The 19,802-nt window shown below is 32.9% G+C and overlaps 1 protein-coding gene across 1 annotated transcript; it reads left to right on the top strand.

Moving 5' to 3' along the window:
* The first annotated feature begins 4,855 nt into the window (after window positions 1-4,855).
* Window positions 4,856-12,551, top strand: LOC129285044 (transcription factor GTE6). The gene is made up of 9 exons (XM_054920590.1): window positions 4,856-5,013; window positions 6,850-6,975; window positions 8,024-8,239; window positions 9,672-9,749; window positions 10,514-10,738; window positions 10,902-11,000; window positions 11,168-11,226; window positions 11,330-11,480; window positions 11,816-12,551. The coding sequence occupies exons 2-9, from the start codon at window positions 6,850-6,852 to the stop codon at window positions 11,993-11,995; spliced, it is 1,134 nt and encodes a 377-aa protein (XP_054776565.1). The 5' UTR covers window positions 4,856-5,013; the 3' UTR covers window positions 11,996-12,551.
* Window positions 12,552-19,802: the final 7,251 nt, after the last annotated feature.

Raw genomic sequence — 19,802 nt, 5'->3', positions numbered from 1 at the left:
GATAGAGGCTGGGATACATGCAAACGTAGTTCTATCAGATGAAAACATACAAGACAAAGACAAAATAAAGAACACCGGAATGGAGATTGAGAAGGGGCAAGCACTCCTTGATATGGTAGTTTTCCCATGAATTTTCTAATATGAAATTCTTATGGTACGGGGTCAAAGTCATTTCCGAGCCTCGTACGAGAAATAAAATCCCATTATAGAATAAATTTTTTAGCTTTATTGGAAACTCGGTATAGTGGTTCAAAAGCTACTAATTTAATAAAAAAGCTTCATTTTCTAAATTTTGAGTGGATCGATGCTGAAGGGTACAGTGGTAGGATATGGTGTTAATAGGATAATTGCATCAATAAGGTGACTGTGCTGGAAAGGCATAGACAATATATGCACCTGCTTATTGAAGTTGGTGTTAATGAGGAATGGTTCTTTACTGTTGTTTATGCAAGCCCAAATGGTGTTGCCCGTAAATGTCTTTGGAGAGAGTTGAGCAGATTAAGGCCTTTTAGCATGGGTAGTGGGTGGAGATTTTAATGCCACGCTCCTTAATAATGAACGTTGTTCTCTTGCTGTGTCAAAAACCCCTTGTGATAGAGATTTTATCTAGTGGGTGGATGAGGCTCAATGTTTTGATATGGGGTTCACCAGGCCAAAATTCACTTGGAAACGTGGCAGTTTCGAAGCACGCTTGGATAGATACTTAATGTATGAGGTATGGCAGATCTTATTTCTGAATGCCTTGGTGGTCCATCTATCAAACTTTAAATCTGATCATCGATCGATTCTCTTGCACACTAAGAGTGATGCAATTTAGCAGCCTCAAGATCGTCCTTTTCGGTTTATTGCTCCTTAGGTCCTTCACGAAAATTTTAAAGATTTGGTAAAGCAGAACTAGATGATGAATGAAGATTGGTTAGGTAATGTGGTGTAATTCACAAAGGCTTGCAAGCAATGGAATAAAACTATCTTTGGCCATACTGAATTTAGGAAGCGGAGATTGTTGAGACGTTTAGATGGAGTGAACTCTGCAATAGGCCGAGGGCATAATATCAAACATTATGAAACTCTCCAATTCTAGCTATAGAAGGAACTGGAAGATGTTATAGTGCAAGATTCTTTACTGTGGGCTCAAAAAGCTTGATTGAAATAGAATGTGCTTGGAGATCAGAACACTCGTGCTTTCCACGCCTATGCAAATCATCGGAGGAAAATCAACCATATCCAAGCTCTAAAAGGTGAAGAAGGAGATTGGTGCTATGATGTGAATATCATCAAACAAACAGTCACTAAGTTTTTCTCTAGTCTTTTTATGGAAGAACATCAAGATTGGTATCCATTGGCTTGTGATATCTCTTTCCCAAAAATTGATGAAGATGTGTTGTAGCTATGTGCAAGTACTGTGACAGATGAAGAGATAAAGGATGCGGTGTTCGATATGGGACCTCTTAAATCTCCAGGCCTTAATGGCTTAAATGCTCTATTCTTTCAACACCAGTGGGAGCAAATTGGTAAATTTGTTATCGATTTTGTGAAGTTAATTTTTCATGATCCCAGACCCAGAGTTATTAGTGAAGTGAATGATATTTTTATTGTGCTGATCCCTAAGAAAGAGCCTCCTGAATCCGTGAGGGATTTGAGACCTATTAGTTTGTGTAATGTTATTTACAAGGTGGTGACAAAAATCCTTTCTAAGAGACTGAGATCTATTTTATCACAAGTGATTTTACCAAATCAGTGCAGCTTTGTTCCGGGTCACCATAGCTCAGATAATATCATCGTGGCCCAAGAGGTGATTCATTCTATGAGGAATATTGGGGGTAAGAAAGGATTTATGGCTATTAAAATTGATCTCGAGAAAGCTTATGATAGAGTTAATTGGAAGTTTGCTATCAATTGTCTCCAGGAATTACAACTACTTACTTGGATGACTCAAGTGATTTATGCGTGCCTGTCTACATCTAATATGTAAATTCTTTGGAATGGTAGTAAAGCAAATTGTTTCCATCATTCTAGGGGAGTCAGGCAAGGCGACCTTATGTCACCCTATTTATTTGTGATTTGCATGGAGAAATTGGCTCATCTTATACAAATGCGATTGAACTCAGGAGAGTGGAGGCCTATTCATCTTAACAAAGGTGGACCACCTATTTCTCATCTTTTTTTTACAGATGATATAATTCTTTTTGCTGAGGCTAGTGTACAGTAGACTTTGCTCCTCAAGTCTTGTCTTGAAAGTTTCTGTGAAGCTTCAGGGTTGAAGGTCAATCCCTCAAGAACAAGAGTTTTCTTTTCAAATAATGTTAACCATACCAGGTGCAATGAGATTTGCTCTGTTCTAAACTTTCAACAAACAGCAGATCTCGGTAAATACTTAGGAGTCCCACTCCACCATAAAAGAGTAAACAAGGAAATATTCCTTGAGACAGTTGATAAAGTAAAGAATAGATTATTGAAGTAGAAAGTCAACTCGTTCTCTTTTGCGGGCAGAACAACGCTTGTCTCTACTGTTACATCTGCTATTTCGAGTCATGTGATGCAAACCTCCTTACTACCGGTGAGTACTTGCAATTCTCTGGATAAATGTAATCGAGATTTTATATGGGGGAGTTATAGGGAACAACGCAAGACATATCTTGTTACTTGGGATGAGGTATGTAAGACCAAGAAACGAGGTGGGTTAAGGCTCCCGCACACTTGTGCACAGAATTTAGCTCTCCTTATGAAGGTAGGATGGGGGCTTACTTAGAGGAGAGATGATTTTTGGGTTAAAGTTGTTAGAGAGAAGTATCACTGTAGGAATGATCTGATCCCTAACATTGACAGGAAACGTCTAGGCTCTAATACGTGGGCTGGTATTAAGGCAACTTGGCCGAAGGTACAGGAAGGTCTGGAGATTTGTAACAACACAAACGTGAGGTGGAGGTGGGAGAAGAATGGCCTATTTTCTGTCAAGTCTGCTTATGATAGAGTAGTAAGAGGTGGTAGTGTGAATGAGGGTATTTGGGACAAGATTTAGAATTTAAAGGTTCCACACCGGTGTAGATCATTCATGTGGCTGGCCTATAAGAAGAGTCTTCTTACTAACTCTTCTAGAAAGCATCGTGGTTTATGTTCAGAGGATACATGTGCCTTGTGTAAGAATGAGGTTGAAGATATTCTTCATGTCTTAATGACTGTGAGCAAACCAAAGCTAGCAAACCAAAGCTATGTGGAAGAAATTTGTTAAACCTATAATGTGGAGAAAGTTTTCGACTTTGACATTACAAGAGTGGATCAAGTTTAATATCCCATCATAAGTTGGTTCAGGGTCCTTGAATTGGCGTGAGCTCTTTACTAGTCTCTGTTGGTGGTTGTGGAAACGTAGGAACCTCATCATCTTTGAGAATGTCAATGTTAGGCTTAATCAAGTTAGTATTCGAGCAAGTACTATGGCCGAGAGCCTTATGGAATCCTTCCAGAAAACTAGGATACTGACTAACTATAAAAATATTGGCCATGTTAATGATAGCAATTACAGGATGCCACCTAAGGATGACTGGGTTAAGTTGAATGTCAATGGGGCATATACTCTAGTTGGGAGGAGTACAGCGTGTGGTGGTCTAATTCAAAACCATCTGGGAGAATTTGTCATGGGCTTCATATACATAATGGAGGAAGGAGATAGTCTCTTGACAGAGGTTTGGGCGTGCTTACATGGCTTGAAGATGGCGTGGGATAATGGAAATAGAAAGGTTATTATAAAGACAGATTCTACCGATGTGTTGGCTCTTATTCGACAAAATATTAATATGGAGCATTAGGAATACACTGCTATTATGGAGATAAAATGATTGCTGTCCAGAGAGTAGGTAGTCCAAGTCAGCCACGTAGCACGTGAATGCAACCAAGTAGCTGACTAGCTTACAAAGAAGGGCCTCTCTGTCTTATCTGGTTTTCATGCTATTCGTTACTTACCTGTTGATCTTGCTACAATTATTGATAGGGATAAAGGCTATAGGCCTTCTATGTTCACCAGAATATAATTTTCTGGTTTTCCTTGTTTATAAAAAAAAAAAATAGAACATTTCTATTCTTGATATCTCTGTTTTTTTCAATTTACGTTGCTAATCATTATTATTTTGATATTAAAATCAAAAATAAAAAATTAAATCTAAGTCAATAAAATTTAAATCTTTCTCAGAAACTCCCTCTATAAAATGCTTTCCAAAAAGTTGGTTGAAGCCTAGTTTAATGCCAAATGTCAAATGATATTATATGTTTAGTACTAGCAATACAGTAACTTTTGTTTCTCATTTAAGTTGGAAGGAGTGGCTAAAAACAAAAAATTAATCATTTGATATTTGTAATTTTAACTTAGTTATAATTTAATTTTTAAATTTTTACTATGATATAAATCAATTCTTGAACTCTACCGCTTATAATTTAGTTTTTGAAATTTCATCCTCTTAAACATTAGTCTCTATATTTTAAAAAATAAAATTATAAAAATTTTAAAAATTTTAAAATTTATTATTAATATTTTAAATTATTAAACCCTTTTAATCTTTATAAAAATTAAAATTTTAAAAAAATTAATTTAATTTTTTAAAATATAAGTATTAATATTTAAAAAGTTAAAACTTTAAAAATTAAATTATAAAATATAAAATTTAAAAATTAATTTATAATTAAATTAAAATTTTAAAAATTGAATTATAATAAATTAAAGTTAAAAAATTAAGTTATACATCAATTAAAATTATAAGGAATAAATAATTAATTTGTTCAGTTAAAAATTAAAAAGAAAATTGTCGGCTGCACATTCCTCTCCGAGTAGGTGATCTGCACGCGCCTCCATCCTCAACAGTGCAAAAGTTTGAAGTGTTTTATTTATTTGATATCTCGCAACTTCATCTTCATTCTTTGACGCTCATCGTTCATTCCGGCGGCCATGCACCGGAGGCCATCATAGTAAGATTCTTCGGTACAGCAACTTGAGAAATCGGGAAGAATCAACTGTCTTGCGATAAGGTACTATTTTTGTTTTAAGTCATTGGTGCTTTACTGCGTCTACCTCTTCATTCAATATTGCAAATCCCCTCTGTCTATAGGGATTAGTGCTTGTAAGTAAGTTGCTATTTCCATTTCCTTGTGGACCTTTGTTGGTTGTGACACGTTTTGTTTTTGAGTTTTATCACACACCGGTGAGCATGTTTCTAATTCTGTTCAGGGTGTATTCATAGATTTTGGGAATGCAGTAGTACCTTTACAAGAGAGGAAATTGCGACGTATGAAAAATATATGTTTTGTGCCCTTTTTTCCTTGCTTTTTTGGGCCAACGACCGATATTTGATGCTTAGGACGGAGAGTTGATGCAGTGCTTTGTGTCTATGCGTGCTTTGTAGGCGAGCCTAAATAAGTAAATATCTTCTTTTTTGAAAAAAAAAAATCTTTGAACTTTATGTTAAAAGTATATTGTGGTGAGGAAAATAATGTGAATAGAAATAAGTTGCAGTATATTTCAGCATTTTCAAACAACTCTCCCCATTTTTTTATGTGAGTCTTTAGCTATAAGCTTGAGCTATTGCACTAGAATATCCGTACACCTACGAAGATAATTGAAAAACAACTATGCCAGCAAAAATTTAGGAGTCATTTGTACTCATTGGTTGACCACCCACAATTAAAATTATGGCCCTTTCATAATTTTCCTAGTTGAGTGCTTTCATGATACAAAGTATTGTATACTTTAATTGAAAGAAAATACCTGAAATCTTGACGATTGAGATTCAAGAAAATCTTAATTGTTGCCGAAACAGTCTTGGTTTACCTGTTAACATTATCATCATATCAAATCTGAGAGGATGACAAAAACTATATGGATATCGTAGCATGAGGAAAAGATAGGTGATGGAAGAAGAGCGTGAAACAATGCAGCGTTTAATAAAATTGAGAAGTCATGTTTTAGCAGGAGTAAATTTGGTTGAGGGTAAGTTATTTAAGACATGGTGGATGAGCTTACTTTAGATTTTTTATTTTTTATTTTTTTAATGATCAGACCACATACATACATGCACATGCTGATTAATCAAAAGACCATATACTTACTTGTATGTGTTGACAAGCCATGCTGATTATTACTAAGTCTGAAGCCAAGAATTTGACGGAACCTGTATGTGAAGTTTTGGTGCTTGTTTTTTAGTTTTCCCATGTTATACAGTGACCACAGTACTTGTTAATATTTGATTAGTCACGCCTTTGACCTCAAACTTTTGATGTACAGAATATAGTGAGAGAAATTTTTTTTAAAAAAATGCATTTTTGGTGTATGATGATGCCTCTTCAGTTTTTCCAGAGAGAAAGTTACATATATACATTTTGTACACCTCAAAAAGTAGTGAGATGGAAATATATATTTCCTGAGATCTCCTTGATGATCATGGGCAGGCATCTCTTCATTCCTAAAAAATATTTGAGTTTTTGATTTTCTGATAAAGTTGATTATATTTAATTTCTTTCCAAAATGATGGCTTCCTTAATCATAATTCTTCAAACAAACAAGAAAGAAATGTTTATTGTATATCTTAGCTCATTAGGCTCACAGTTCAATAATGTTCTAGACTTTTTGCCTGCTGGATTTAAGTCTGACAATCTTTAATGTTTCCATTGGTGGAATAAATTTGTTTTGTGGAATTATCTTTTCTGCATGTTGTGGTGTCTACATCCTCATTTTCACTCTTACTCGCTCTCACAGTTATGCAATCTAATACCAGAAGACGATGTCTGTCCTGGATGCATAGTTACGATATCAGCTATCACCTCTAAAAAGTAACAAATTTTTTTATATTACATATGGTGTTCTACCAGATGGAAACAGCTGGTGCGCCAAGTTCAGATGGCAGAAATGATAATCCCAGAAATGATGATGGTTCTGCTGTAGAAGTTGAGGTTTTTAGGCATCGTGTTGACGAGGTGATTTCGAAGGTTGATAAGGTATGTTATAGAAGAGAAAGTATCTTACAATTAGTCTACATTATGCTTATATCTGTTAGATGTCAATATCTTTTTTTTTTATTATTTCTTTTACTTGACAGTCAGTGTGTGTTAGAAATAATAAGTGAAGTTTTTTGATTGTTAGTTTTGGTTGGAAGTGTAACTGAATGAAATTTAATTCCTTTCCTACTCTAGCTGGTATATGCATGAGCCAGATGAGTTGCAGGAGTTGTTGAATCATCAATGAAGTTCTGTTGAAGAATTCTTTTGTCTAGAACCTTATCATGCTCCATAAAACCTATTTTCACCCCTGAAAGTAAAAGTGCATGTTGCAATTCCTTGTACACAATGACTGATGAAAAAATGTGCTACTAGCTGACACTCTGTAGACAACAATCAGAGAAGACTTGTATTTCAATAAAATGTTGTTTTTGTCAGTTCTGTTGTTGAACTGCTTACCAGAAATCTTTCAAGTTAAGTAATGTCTTTTTACAGTTTGAAGTCTTCTCTTGAGCGTGGTTCCTTTTAGAAGGTCACAGGATATGCAAATCAACATAAAATTTAAATCTATAGAGCATGAATATTGTGGCTCTCTTGTGCTTTGTGTGACCTTTTTTTCTTTGGATCTTTTCCTACACATTGTAAAGCTCCATGCAGCTTTGTTTTCATGCATTTAATATCACTTCACATATTCCAATAAAATTTAAATGTTAGAAAAGGTAAGCACAATCTTTGAGGAACTTCTCAGACATTATCCTTATGTACAGGGGAAAATATCTAGTTATCTGGAAAAAGCACAAAAGAATATTTTAGGTTTCTGTATTCTGATCATTGCTTTATGGCATAAAATTAAATTATGCTATAGAACAGTCTTGAGTGGATTAGAGACAAAGGACTAGGGAGGATGGTAGGTAAGGGTGAGGAAATTACTTCTTTAGGTGATATTTGCTTCAACAATAAATGGTATATAGAGGTTAAAATGCTATCATTTTTAACTGTATCGTTCTTGAAATTTGTTTATAGATTTACATTTGTATTTTTCCTGCAGCTTGAACAACGGTTAGTTGAGATTGAAAATTTTTACTCAAACATGAGCAAGAAGCAAGCAAACACATCAAAAGGTAGTTCTGCTACTAAAGATAAGGATAAGGACAAACATGTACCGAGTATTAAGAAACAACAACAGGATGCATCACGTAGAGAAGCTGCTGCTGCAAAGAGAATGCAGGATCTTATGCGTCAGTTTGGCACAATATTACGTCAGGCAATGCAACCTATCAGTTGTTGTTGTTGTTGTTATTTTCTTTTTTAACATTTTCTTTGGTTGTGGAATGTGCTGTCCGTGTGAACCTTTGTTCTGTTGGCTGGTTCTTTAACAATCAGATTTAAAGTGTTAGGTTAGGTCAATTGATGAGGGGTTAATGAAAATGACGTATGGTTATTTTCAGTGTAGTTATTGTGAAAAGCCAACTTGAGCTAACTCAGCTCAAATGTGGGCAAAGCATTTGGTGCTCTACCTTGAATTTCGTATCTAGATCTGATTCTATTTTAGATTCAGCCTTTTTCATGTAAAAGAAAAAAATATGGTTTTTGTTTATTTTGACAATTCTACGCTATCATTAACCACCTCATTTGTTCCAAAGATCCAAACACATTTTTTTTTGTATAATTTGTTTTAATTTAAAACAATATCAAGTAGCCATACAAAATTATAATTTTCTATTTTTTTTTTCCTTTTAATCTTATTTTGTTTATGCACTTATGTTTTGTATCTGTTCTCTGCAATGCAAATTTAGCCCCATTTCCTAGATATTTATTTCTTTCATTTAAATTACAGGGAAACAACTACATTTGACTTCTTGAACTAAGGAGGATACATGAACTTTAAAAAATAACTAATTATTTCTTGGACTTTGGTCTAAAATGCAAATAAAATTTTCGAACCAAAAGGGAACTCTTTTGGAACTAGAAATGAACTTTTTACTGGTCCTATCTTGAGTTAAGTGAAGCACAAGTCCTGTGTTGAGTTAAGCAAATCATTGCCATTACAGTCAAAATCAACCAGCCTCCTTTAATTTTGATTAGAATTTACAATTTAATTAGAGTCTGAAGTTGGGGGTGTTTTACTTTGGGTGTACCAGTTTTGTTTTGTTTCATGCCTCTCTTAATTGAAATCATTTGTAAAATCAACTTTCAGTGGTGTCAGAGGCATAGAGCCTTATAACAAGGGGTGGAGGTGAATAGTTCATTCCTTGCCATCCCCATTCTTCATATATTTTATTATCAAAAGTAGGTAAGACAAGATGGCACGGTGCTTATTCCATGCTTCAAGTTTGGAAGGCTTTTCTGTGAGGATGTGTTAAAGATGAAGACCATTCTGCAGTGGTGCGGCCTAAATCTTATAGTTCAAATGTTAGGGACATTTGATTTCCTTGACTGACATATAGACTTGTTAAATAGAATAGTTTACACAAGAATATTGGAATATTTCAGTTGGTGATCTCAAGTAAGGTGATTGCTTGCAATTTTCTCGATTCTGTGGGGAAGTGTTTTTTAATATAATGATAATTTGAGTCCTTGCTATTTCTTTATTGTCATTAAATTGTAGATGAGATTAAGCCCCAAGTTATTGAATGTCTTCTGATATTTTGAATTGCAAATGATGTTCCCTAACTATATTGGTCTTTCCCCATCAGATCACGCAACACAAGTGGGCATGGCCCTTTATGCAACCTGTGGATGTGGAGGGCCTTGGCTTACATGACTACTATGCGGTATATTTCAGTAGTCCATTGTAAAGTTCCTAATAGTGAATGGATGGATTTGAATTACTTATAAGATATACTTGTTATCCTCATTTAATTGACTGAGTAATTGGTCAACCTTTTGTCGAGCGTTATTTGTTTCAAGTATCTGGTTGATTCTCATAAAAAGAAAAAGTTACCTGTTTGGCAGCCTTGAAATTAGGATAGAGCAGTAGACATCACATCAATTATTCAGGGCTGATATCCTGGATGTATACAGATAGTATATGTCTGTTGCTACTAACTTAGTTTAACAAATAAATTTTGCTAATGCATGACTGAACTTTAATTTATTAGCAAAGGACATATAGGTGATTGTCATTGTGTTAAGCTAGACTCTAGTGCATGTTTTGTGTCTTGCTTCTTATTAATATCTGACTGTAAGGTCAGGTGCTGATGGAAACTGATTGGCTCCTAACACTTGGGGGAGTTGCTTAGGGAGGGAGAGAAGGCATGTGATGGAAGATATCAAATTTGTAGTGAGATTTTTTTTTTTTTAATTCTGTTCTGTGTACTGTTTTTAGATTGATTTATGCTATGCTTTCTTTTTTGAATTCTTGTTAATGCAAGTCATCTGTGTTGACTTTTTTCTACAAGTAGTAATCAAGTGTATAGTTTTTCTCCAATGATGAAACATATTATATGCTCACCTTGTTGCATCAGTCATGAATTAGCTTGCTTATATTAGTTTGCAGTTGGCCCTTGATTGATTTGTTGTAGATGATGTATGCTAGGTCATTGATAAGCCTATGGATTTTAGTACCATTAAGAATCAGATGGAGGCTAAGGATGGCACTGGATATAAAAATGTTCGGGAGATATGTGCTGATGTCAGATTGGTTTTCAAGAATGCTATGAAATATAATGATGAGAGAAGTGATGTTCACGTGATGGCAAAAACTTTGCTGGCAAAGTTTGAGGAGAAATGGTTGGTACTTCTGCCTAAAGTTACTGAAGAGGTAACATATTATCTACGATTTCCTTTTCCTAAGACCAATTATTGTGTGGACTAGAATTTGATTATAGATTGAGATATGTTTTCTGTTTCATTCTAGAGACTCCTACGTTTTAACGTCAGTTTCTTGATGCATTAATGTATCATGTTGGGCTGTTAAATTATAGGAAAAAAGACGAGAAGAAGAAGAAGCAGAAGCACAGATGGCCATGCAGCTTGCTCAAGAGGCTGCTCATACCAAGATGGCTAGAGACTTGAGTAATGAGGTATTTTTAGTTTTAATTGAGGGGTGCTATTTTGAACTGCAAGAAAAAGTATACGCAAAATATATGCTATTTTCAAACATAGTAAATGTACTTTGTTTTGTTTATCTAAATTCTTCACTTGGGTCTGATGAAACGCATTGCTTAAGATGTCATTTGTTTCTTACCAGCTGTATGAAGTTGATATGCATTTAGAAGAACTAAGAGAGATGGTTGCCAACAGATGCAGGTTGGCTCTATTGCAATTACCCCCTTTATTCTCTCTTTAAAAAAAAAAAAATACATGGATTTCCCCCCTCTCCAAAAGCTAAATTTCAGAAAAATGGTTGCAGAAAAATGTCAACTGAAGAGAAAAGAAAGCTTGGGGTTGCGCTCGCCAAACTGTCTACCGAAGATATCAGCAAAGCGTTGGAAATTGTTGCCCAAAACAATCCAAGCTTCCAAGCGGCTGCTGAAGAGGTGGATCTTGACATAGATGCTCAGGTCGATATTTATATCCCACTCCCTGCCTATTCTTAAGGAAGGTTTTCTAGTGTAGCCTTTGCCTGTAGGTTCAACACTAAAAATCAATTAAGATAGGTTCAACACATTCATATTTTTCTTATCTTAATCTCTCTAAATACATGAATGTATGAATGTTGAGGATATGTATTAGAGCCCCCGGGATCAAGTGTGATGAATACTAATTAGCGAGCTGAGGTGGGCCGAGTCAGTAATGCGTCAGATAAAAGATGTTCCATGATTCAGTTACAAACTATTTGTTGCAAGTTGATTCAATGAGCATGTTCGTTAGTAATTCTTTGTGGTTCTTAAAGCAGAGTGACTCGACCTTGTGGAGGTTAAAATTTTTTGCGAAGGAGGCATTAGAGAATCAGGGTAAGAATTCAGGAAGCGTAGGTGGCGGCAATGAAAACCATAATACCAACAAACGGAGAAAAGATATATGTGATGCTATTGCCAAGACATCGAAGAAGAAGGCTAAGAAGCTTAAGGAGTAATTCTAGGACTCAAAACAGAGGCATCTTAAAGAGTTTTCCTTCCAAACTGAAATTGCTTGTGTTGTTTGGCTCTAGTCTCTTCAGCAATAGCTTTTTCTTGCGGCTCCTTTTTAAGGCCAACGATTTCATTGATCGAAATCTCCTGGTTAATGGCTTATTGGAAAAGTTGGTTTGGAACTTAGCATAATAGCATTGTGAGATCCATGTAGTGGACCCCACTTAGCACGCTATGGTTTTTGTTTTTGTTGTTTCATTGAAATTCCAACACTTGCTGTCGTCTCTGAAGCTATAGCTATTTCTAGGGGCTTTTCAAGGCCAATGGTTTCGTTAAAATGCCAGCTCTTGCTAGTTTTGAAGGCCTCTCGGTCATCTCTTGTTCTCCATTATCCCTGTGGTGGTTCTCTGTTGATGTAACTGTATTAGGTGATGAGGTTAGGTATCGTGTGGGTCAACTTAGGAGCACAGGCTTATGTAAACTTGGAGGTTATATATAAATGCACTGGACATTGTATTGTATTTCTAATGAAATGGTGAAGTTGACGATGGTGAGCTTGAAGTGCAGATACTCTTAATTGTTTTATTTTTCAAATTAAATTTTTATTTTTAATTTAAAGTTATATTGTTAAATTATTAGTATTTTTTTGTACATTATTCTCTTTAAAATAAATATAATAATAATTTTAATTGTCCAAATGAGATGATCTACAAGAAAGATGATCATTGTCCGGGATCTATGTGTACAAATCCAAAGCTCCCAGTACATCAAAAAAGTTGTAATGATAGATTTTTTTTTTTTTTTGGGGAATATTGAGTAATTATTGTACAACATTTTTAGTAGCTAGTTGCTAAGTTTTATTAGTCTTTTCTCCTGCTGTTGTATTTGAATATGAATGATAAGCGAAAATATTTTCTCCCCTGAAATTCTACAATTTTCAGCGCTTTGGTACAAAAGATTAATGCTGCTAAATTCAGCAAGACAGAAAAAAAATAAAAAAAAAATTTGCTCGCTTACCGGCACTTAAAGGCTAAAGTCCCAAAACTCGATTATCCAAAATTTAATCTAATTTTGAGACTTCACTTTTATATTCAAGGTTCGGTTCTTAATCTCTCTTTCTTAAAAAAAATTCAACATTTTAATTTAAATAGAATATTTTAAAATTCAACATAAAACAAATTAAAATCTCATGTAAAATTCGATAAAGATTTAAAATTTTAAATCTTCATCAATATAAATCTAAATCTTTCTCATTATCAATTAAAAATAAAATATTAGATCCCTCAGATGTAAGTTCACTTGTTGAAGAAGGAAGCGGAGATTTAATGTCAATTATCTTTACAACTTCTTTTTCATCACTTACAATAAATATTAACCAAATTGTGTCATTATTAATCAAATGTATGTATGTATAAAATAACCTAGCTTATCAGGGTTTGAAGGCTGTCCAAGCCTAAGCTCTTTTTCACATAACTTAACAGGACTAAGCTGTCAAGCTCGATTATTTAAAAAAAATTAATTTTTAAAATTTGAACCCTTATTTAAACAAGACCTTCAAGCCGGATCCTTTAGACTCGACCTTTATTACTGACTCTAATCTTGTAATTGTTAACGTATTATGAGGCAACTTAGACGCTTTCGCCAAACCATACTTATTTTGACAGAAGTGGGTGAGTGACGGAGTGTACAAACCTCTTGGTTTAAGCATCCACTTATTTTGACAGAAGTGGGTGAGTGACGGAGTGTACAAACCTCTTGGTTTAAGCATCCACTAAAACAGAAAGGCCACGAAGGCTTATGCATAAGGTTTCGATTTTAAGTTTTTATGAATGGGGAAAAAAAAGACATTTTTAAGACAGCTATTATTAATTGGAGCTGACAATGTTCGAATTGAATCTAGTCAAATAATTATATATATACATACATACATACATATATATATATATATATATAAAAGCGTCCACTAAAATAAGTTATGCTAAACTGGGATGGGATTTGTTGGTGAGAAAGGAATGCATTTGGACGTGGGGGAATCATTTATGTGGTTCAAGGCAAGTGGGAGATAGGTTTTCACGAGTAACTTGGTACATGCTCAACACAAGAAGTGCAAGAGTGCGGCCTTCTAGAAGGGCTCAAATTTTGCTTAGAAGTTGGGTTGTCGAACTTACAAGTGGAGTTTGATGTCCAGCATCTTTGCCCAAGCCTCATTGTGAGGAATGAATCTTGATTCGGGTGAACTACTTTGGAGAAGTGCACTGTGCGTATTTTCTTTCTTTCTTTTTTTAATTAATTAACATGATATGTATGATTTACGTACTTTTCCGATTCCTATTATATGATATTTTTTATAAAAAATTTTGGAAAAATTTCAGTGAGAGCCTTTTGACCCAACTTAATTTTAATCAAACTTCTAAAATTTTAAAATTTTATTGCATATATGCAGATCAAAATGAAATTAAAAAGCTGATTGAAATGACTTTATTATCTTTAGTGAAATAAATAACTAATATATAAAAAATAAATAACTAACATGGGTGAAATTTATAATTCTTGTTAACAGCATAACATCATTATGAATATAAACAAGTAAAGTCAGGCACATGAATAACTCATGTGAAAAAAATGACCAACTAATGTATGGAAAATGAACAACTAATGTAGGTAGAATAAAAGTTGCAAATTCATGGTGATATTATGCTGTTAATGAAAGTTGTAAATTTTAGTTACGTCAGTTGTTCATTTTCCATACATCATTTATTTCTTTTCTCTACATGAGTTGTTTATGCACTTAGATTTATAAGAAGTAATAAGATCATTTCAGTTAGCTTTTTGATTTCATTTAAATCTCTCACATGTACAACGAAATTTTATAATTTTAAGGGTTTTGATTGAAATTAAGTTTGGTAAAAGGTTCTCACTAAATTTTTTCCAAAAATTTTTTGTCCTTAACCTACGGCACATAGAGAGTTATTTATTTTCATTTTTTAATTTCAACTCTCTTGTAACTTTAATTTAATTTTTTTAAGACATTTAATAGTTACTTGTCATTCCTTGATTCCAGTAAAATAATTAAAAGTGCCTTATAACAGGGATCAAAGAAAGTATCTCTTCTTTAATAGTAATAATTAGTGTATCTATTGTGCTAGATCCAATTCCCATAAGCAACACCATTTTATTAAAGGGTAAGGTTCACTTTTATTCTTGTATTTATTTTTAGGAGTCTTGGATATCATATACTCTTAAGTGAGGCTAATTTTTCCTTGAAATATTTTTTCGAGGTCTAAAAATGACCTTCTATTAAGATACCATTAACTTTGCCATTTTCTATTGATGTGGCATGTGCGTGGAGCTCACGCATACTAACAGATAAGACTTTGACCATGTCTTTTGATGCTAATTTGTCCTTAAACTTTTTTCAGGAGTGTTGGACCCTTTAAAGTCTTTTTCTAAGAGTGTTGGGCATCTTGAAGTCTTATTAAAATAAAATTTAATAAATATTGCTAAAATGTTAAGTATTTTCATAGTTAATAATTTTGAATATTATTATTCACAAATATTTATTCAAAATTTATAAATTACTTTTTAAATTTTAATAACTCAAACTAGCATTTTATAAATTTTTGGATGACTTTTTATTTTTTTTATATTGATTTTCAATTTTTTCTCCGAAACAATGCCTAAATCATTAAGGCTTTTTGTGTGTATCAAAACTTACTTATATTTTTAATATTGATTAAGTTTCTTAAATTTTTAGGTCATTTTCTATATTCTTTTTTGTCAACTAATGATTTTCTTTCAAAATATTACACTAATCAAATTTAATATTCTCTATACCTCATAGTATTATGAGTAAAATAAAAAACATAACAAATTAGAACCAATAATATGCCAAAAAAATTATTTGAAAAATATTAGTTATTCCATTAATATGTTACGAAAAAGTTACTTAACAAGAGAAAAATAGAGAAATAAGAAGAAAAAATTTCTTCATTTATTTGGAGATTTATTTCCTTCATTTTGCAAAATATCAAATTATTAAATTAGGTGGTGTGACATTTTAAATATTAATATTTAAATTATTAAATAGTAAAATAATTGATATTTTCATAATATTTATTAAATTTTATTTTAATAAGACTTCAGGGTACTTAGTGCTTATAGAAATAGACTTTAAGATGCTCAATGCTACTTGAAAAAGAGTTCATGGGCAAATTAGTACTAAAGAACATGGTTAAAGTCATACATGTCAATGTGCGTGGGCCCTACGCACATGCTCCGTCAACAAAAAATAAAAAATTTAACAATTAACTAATAGAAGGGCATTTTTGAGCCTTAAAAAGATGCTTTAGGGAGAATATTGCCCCACTTAAGAATATAGGATGCCCAACGATTTTAAAAAATAAAAATACGAATAAAATTGTACCTTAATCCTTTTATTAAAGCTAATGGTTCATGATTTGTAGGTGCTTATCAATTATAGGCCAAGAGATGTTAAAGCTAATGGTTCATGATTTGTAGGTGCTTATCAATTATGGGTCAAGAGATGTGAAAAGGGGAGAAATTTTGAAGAAGGTTCTATACCATTCGCCGCGATACACATATATCAACCAGTGAAGGACTAGCCTCTCTATGTCATGCGCCACAGCATATGGCCGGTTTTTTTGATAAATGGCTTTATGCCATAATTCAAAAACAAGAGAGAGGAGAAGGAGAAAGCACCAGCCAGTTACTTTCTCTAATAGGGTATGAATTTGGAAACCATTAGAGATATTTTAAAACTTCTAATCACCTAAGATAAGTATTATATGCCCTTTATTTCTTGGAGATTAAAGTTAGGATTTGAGTTAGAGTGGTGGTTTTGGGTCAATATGAGCTATGAGTCTAAACCCATTAACTTAGATAGAGTTAATAGAAGTTTTTGGACTATTTAAACATAATATTAGCGATTTTGTGAGTCATTGGTTGGTCGAGACCATTAATATCTAAAAAGTTGCAATTATGAAGGTTGTTGGGAGTGTCTAATGACTATTAATGGTAGTATAATTACTCATTAATGACAATATAGGTTATTAGAATCTCATAAACCTATTAGGTGTAATTGAGAGTGAATTTATAATTTTGATTAAGAGAAAATGTGGAGTTGGAATGTTAGAAAATTGCTCAAAGAGGGATATTAAGGAATGTCTTTGTGATTGATTGTAGATTAACTATTTTGGCACTATTCAAGCATAAGGAGAAGCTTGGGAAGTTGTATTTTGAGAGATAAATTTTTAATCTCTCAAAAGTTTAAAGTAATCGAAGGAAAAATTCAGTTTGTATAGCTATTTATTAATTAGTTATTTGTTGAACTTAATGATTTAGAACTTGTTTGGTGTTTAAAAACCCATTGATGCAAATTTTGATAATGTGATGAATTATATGTATAAAATTGTCTTGGATTATGGAGAATAATTTGCATGTTTATATATATATAAAATTACGTGATGATGATTGAGAGCATGTTATTATGAAAATGATAAATATGTGACATATGACATGTGAAGTATGATGATTATGTGATTTATGGTATGTGGATTAGTATGGAGAGAGAAAATTGTGTGAATTGATATGATGTGATTAATTATGTTAAAAAAATAACATATTAAATGTCAATATGTGCATAGTTTGATAATTGGTGGGAGTTTCTTTTAGGAAGAGGAGTAGATTAATAAATCCATATGGTAATAGTGGCTTACCATTGGAATTGGAAATTAGCCTTAGCATTGACTATTGGAATTGGAAGGTAGCCATTGTCTTATGACTGATTCAAGATTGTCTCTCTTGTTCTTTGAGAGACTTGACTAACTAGTCTCTATCGATTTATAAAAAAGTTAGATTAGGGGTACGACATTCTATGGTTATTAGTATTAGGGGAACCGCAGAACACAAGTAAGTTAACTTTGGCATGGTAGCTCCTCACAAGTAAAAGGCTGTGTTAGTTCGAGTTGTTGACGAAGATACTTAATAGCCACCAGTTTCATGTTGAAAGTGTCAAGAAGGTATAAGATTGGCATTAATCATACATTTATAGCTCCGGCCATATGGTTGTTATTATTAAAATTTAGTATGGGTTAAGTAGGGGTGCATGATTATTACTTTTGTGACCTCTTGATGTGCATAATTATAATATATCTGATGTTATGTGCTACATGCTTGGTCACATGGTTGTTATTTTTGTAGCCGACACTATATTTGATCTTTGTGAATATGATATTTGAATTTATTGTCATTTGTATTCATATTTAATTTATATACAGTTGTATAGGCTAGATTAACCTTAATCACTAAGTAGTTATACTCATCCCTCATTTTTTAATATTACAGGGCCTAGCTCATCAGATTAGGATAAAGAAAAATGATCGAAGGCCTAGGATCATGAGTAAATCCTAGCAGTAGTCCTCTAGATTTATTTTTATGTGTATTTTAATTGTTAACTTGCCAACTAGGACCCCATTCCATTTTTTTAACTACTTACATTATAATTGTAAACATCTTCTGTATTTTGTGTCCTAAGATGTTGTGAAATGATTGTAAAATTTATATAGGACTAAAATATTAGTGCAATTAGGATATGGTGTGATTGGTTTAATTTGAATGAATATTTGATGGTTTTATGCAAAGTTGACTCCCCCTCTTGGTTTTGTAAATCAAGGAGTTGAGTGTTGAATTTATAAAATATGTGTTTTGGATTTGTTATGATGTATTGCACGAGTTCATTATGATCTTTTAAGTGTGGTCTAAGGACTAGTATAGGCTTTTGGCACATATATTATGTTTTAGACACCCTAATTGTGCGTTGTTGTGAAAAAGAAGTGAGTTTTATAAATGATATCCAACTTCTGATAAAAAATAATTTGATCGTGAAATTTATACTATTAGCTAGAATTAGAAGAAAGCTCTCCGTAGACACTTAGATCATCTCAATCAGACATTGGATGGAGATTTGGGATGCATTAAAAATTTATCCTGGGTACTGTCAATTTGATAGCAAAATGTTGTCAAACTCGTGCAACGTGCTGCAGCTTATGGCACAGAGGCAACATGTTACGATGCATCTGCAGTCACGGTGCATGTGTCCTTTTTGCCAAAGTTTATTTCCTCGTTTCTTTTTGCAAATACTTTGTTTCTTTTGGATTATCATATTTCTGCACATATTTTAAATTCTAATTCATAAACACTAAATGCATAAGGGAGTGTTTTAAATTATAAAAACTTGACATTCCCATTTGTAATAGTTCACAAACTTGGTTTTCACAATGGATTTGGGATATTAGGGTGGATTAGTTAGGGTAACATTACTGGTCCCACTTGAAGATTACACAAGTGATGTAATATAATTACTAGAGGGTCTCAAAATTTTAAAATTTTAATTTAGTTGAGGGAAATAGAAATGAACATAATTTTAACTATGAAAAAACTAAAATACCCTTCATTATTATGCAAAATCACTACTTATTAACTTTCTTACTTTACTTATTAATTTACTCATATGAGTTACAAATTACATGAGTTGACACATTAATAATTATATAAAACTTAACATTAATTGTTTAATCATAAGCAATAGTATCAGTTGTTAAGTTGCTAACTTTACTTATTAATATATTAATATCAGTTATAAATTACTAACAGGTCTTGTAAATTAATAAGTAAAGTTAGCAAATTAATATGTTTGATAAACAAATGTAATTTACAAGTAATATTAATAAATTAATAAGTGAAAAAAAAATTAACAAATAGTAATTTTGTATAACAACTAAAGGATATTTTAAT

The sequence above is a fragment of the Prosopis cineraria genome, unplaced genomic scaffold (genome assembly GCF_029017545.1).
Source record: "Prosopis cineraria cultivar Desert tree isolate PC_DT_omini unplaced genomic scaffold, ASM2901754v1 PC1, whole genome shotgun sequence".
In the NCBI taxonomy this organism is placed as follows: Eukaryota; Viridiplantae; Streptophyta; class Magnoliopsida; order Fabales; family Fabaceae; genus Prosopis; species Prosopis cineraria.
Note: the sequence above shows the minus strand (reverse complement) of the source record. Positions and strands in the feature narration are given on the sequence as shown.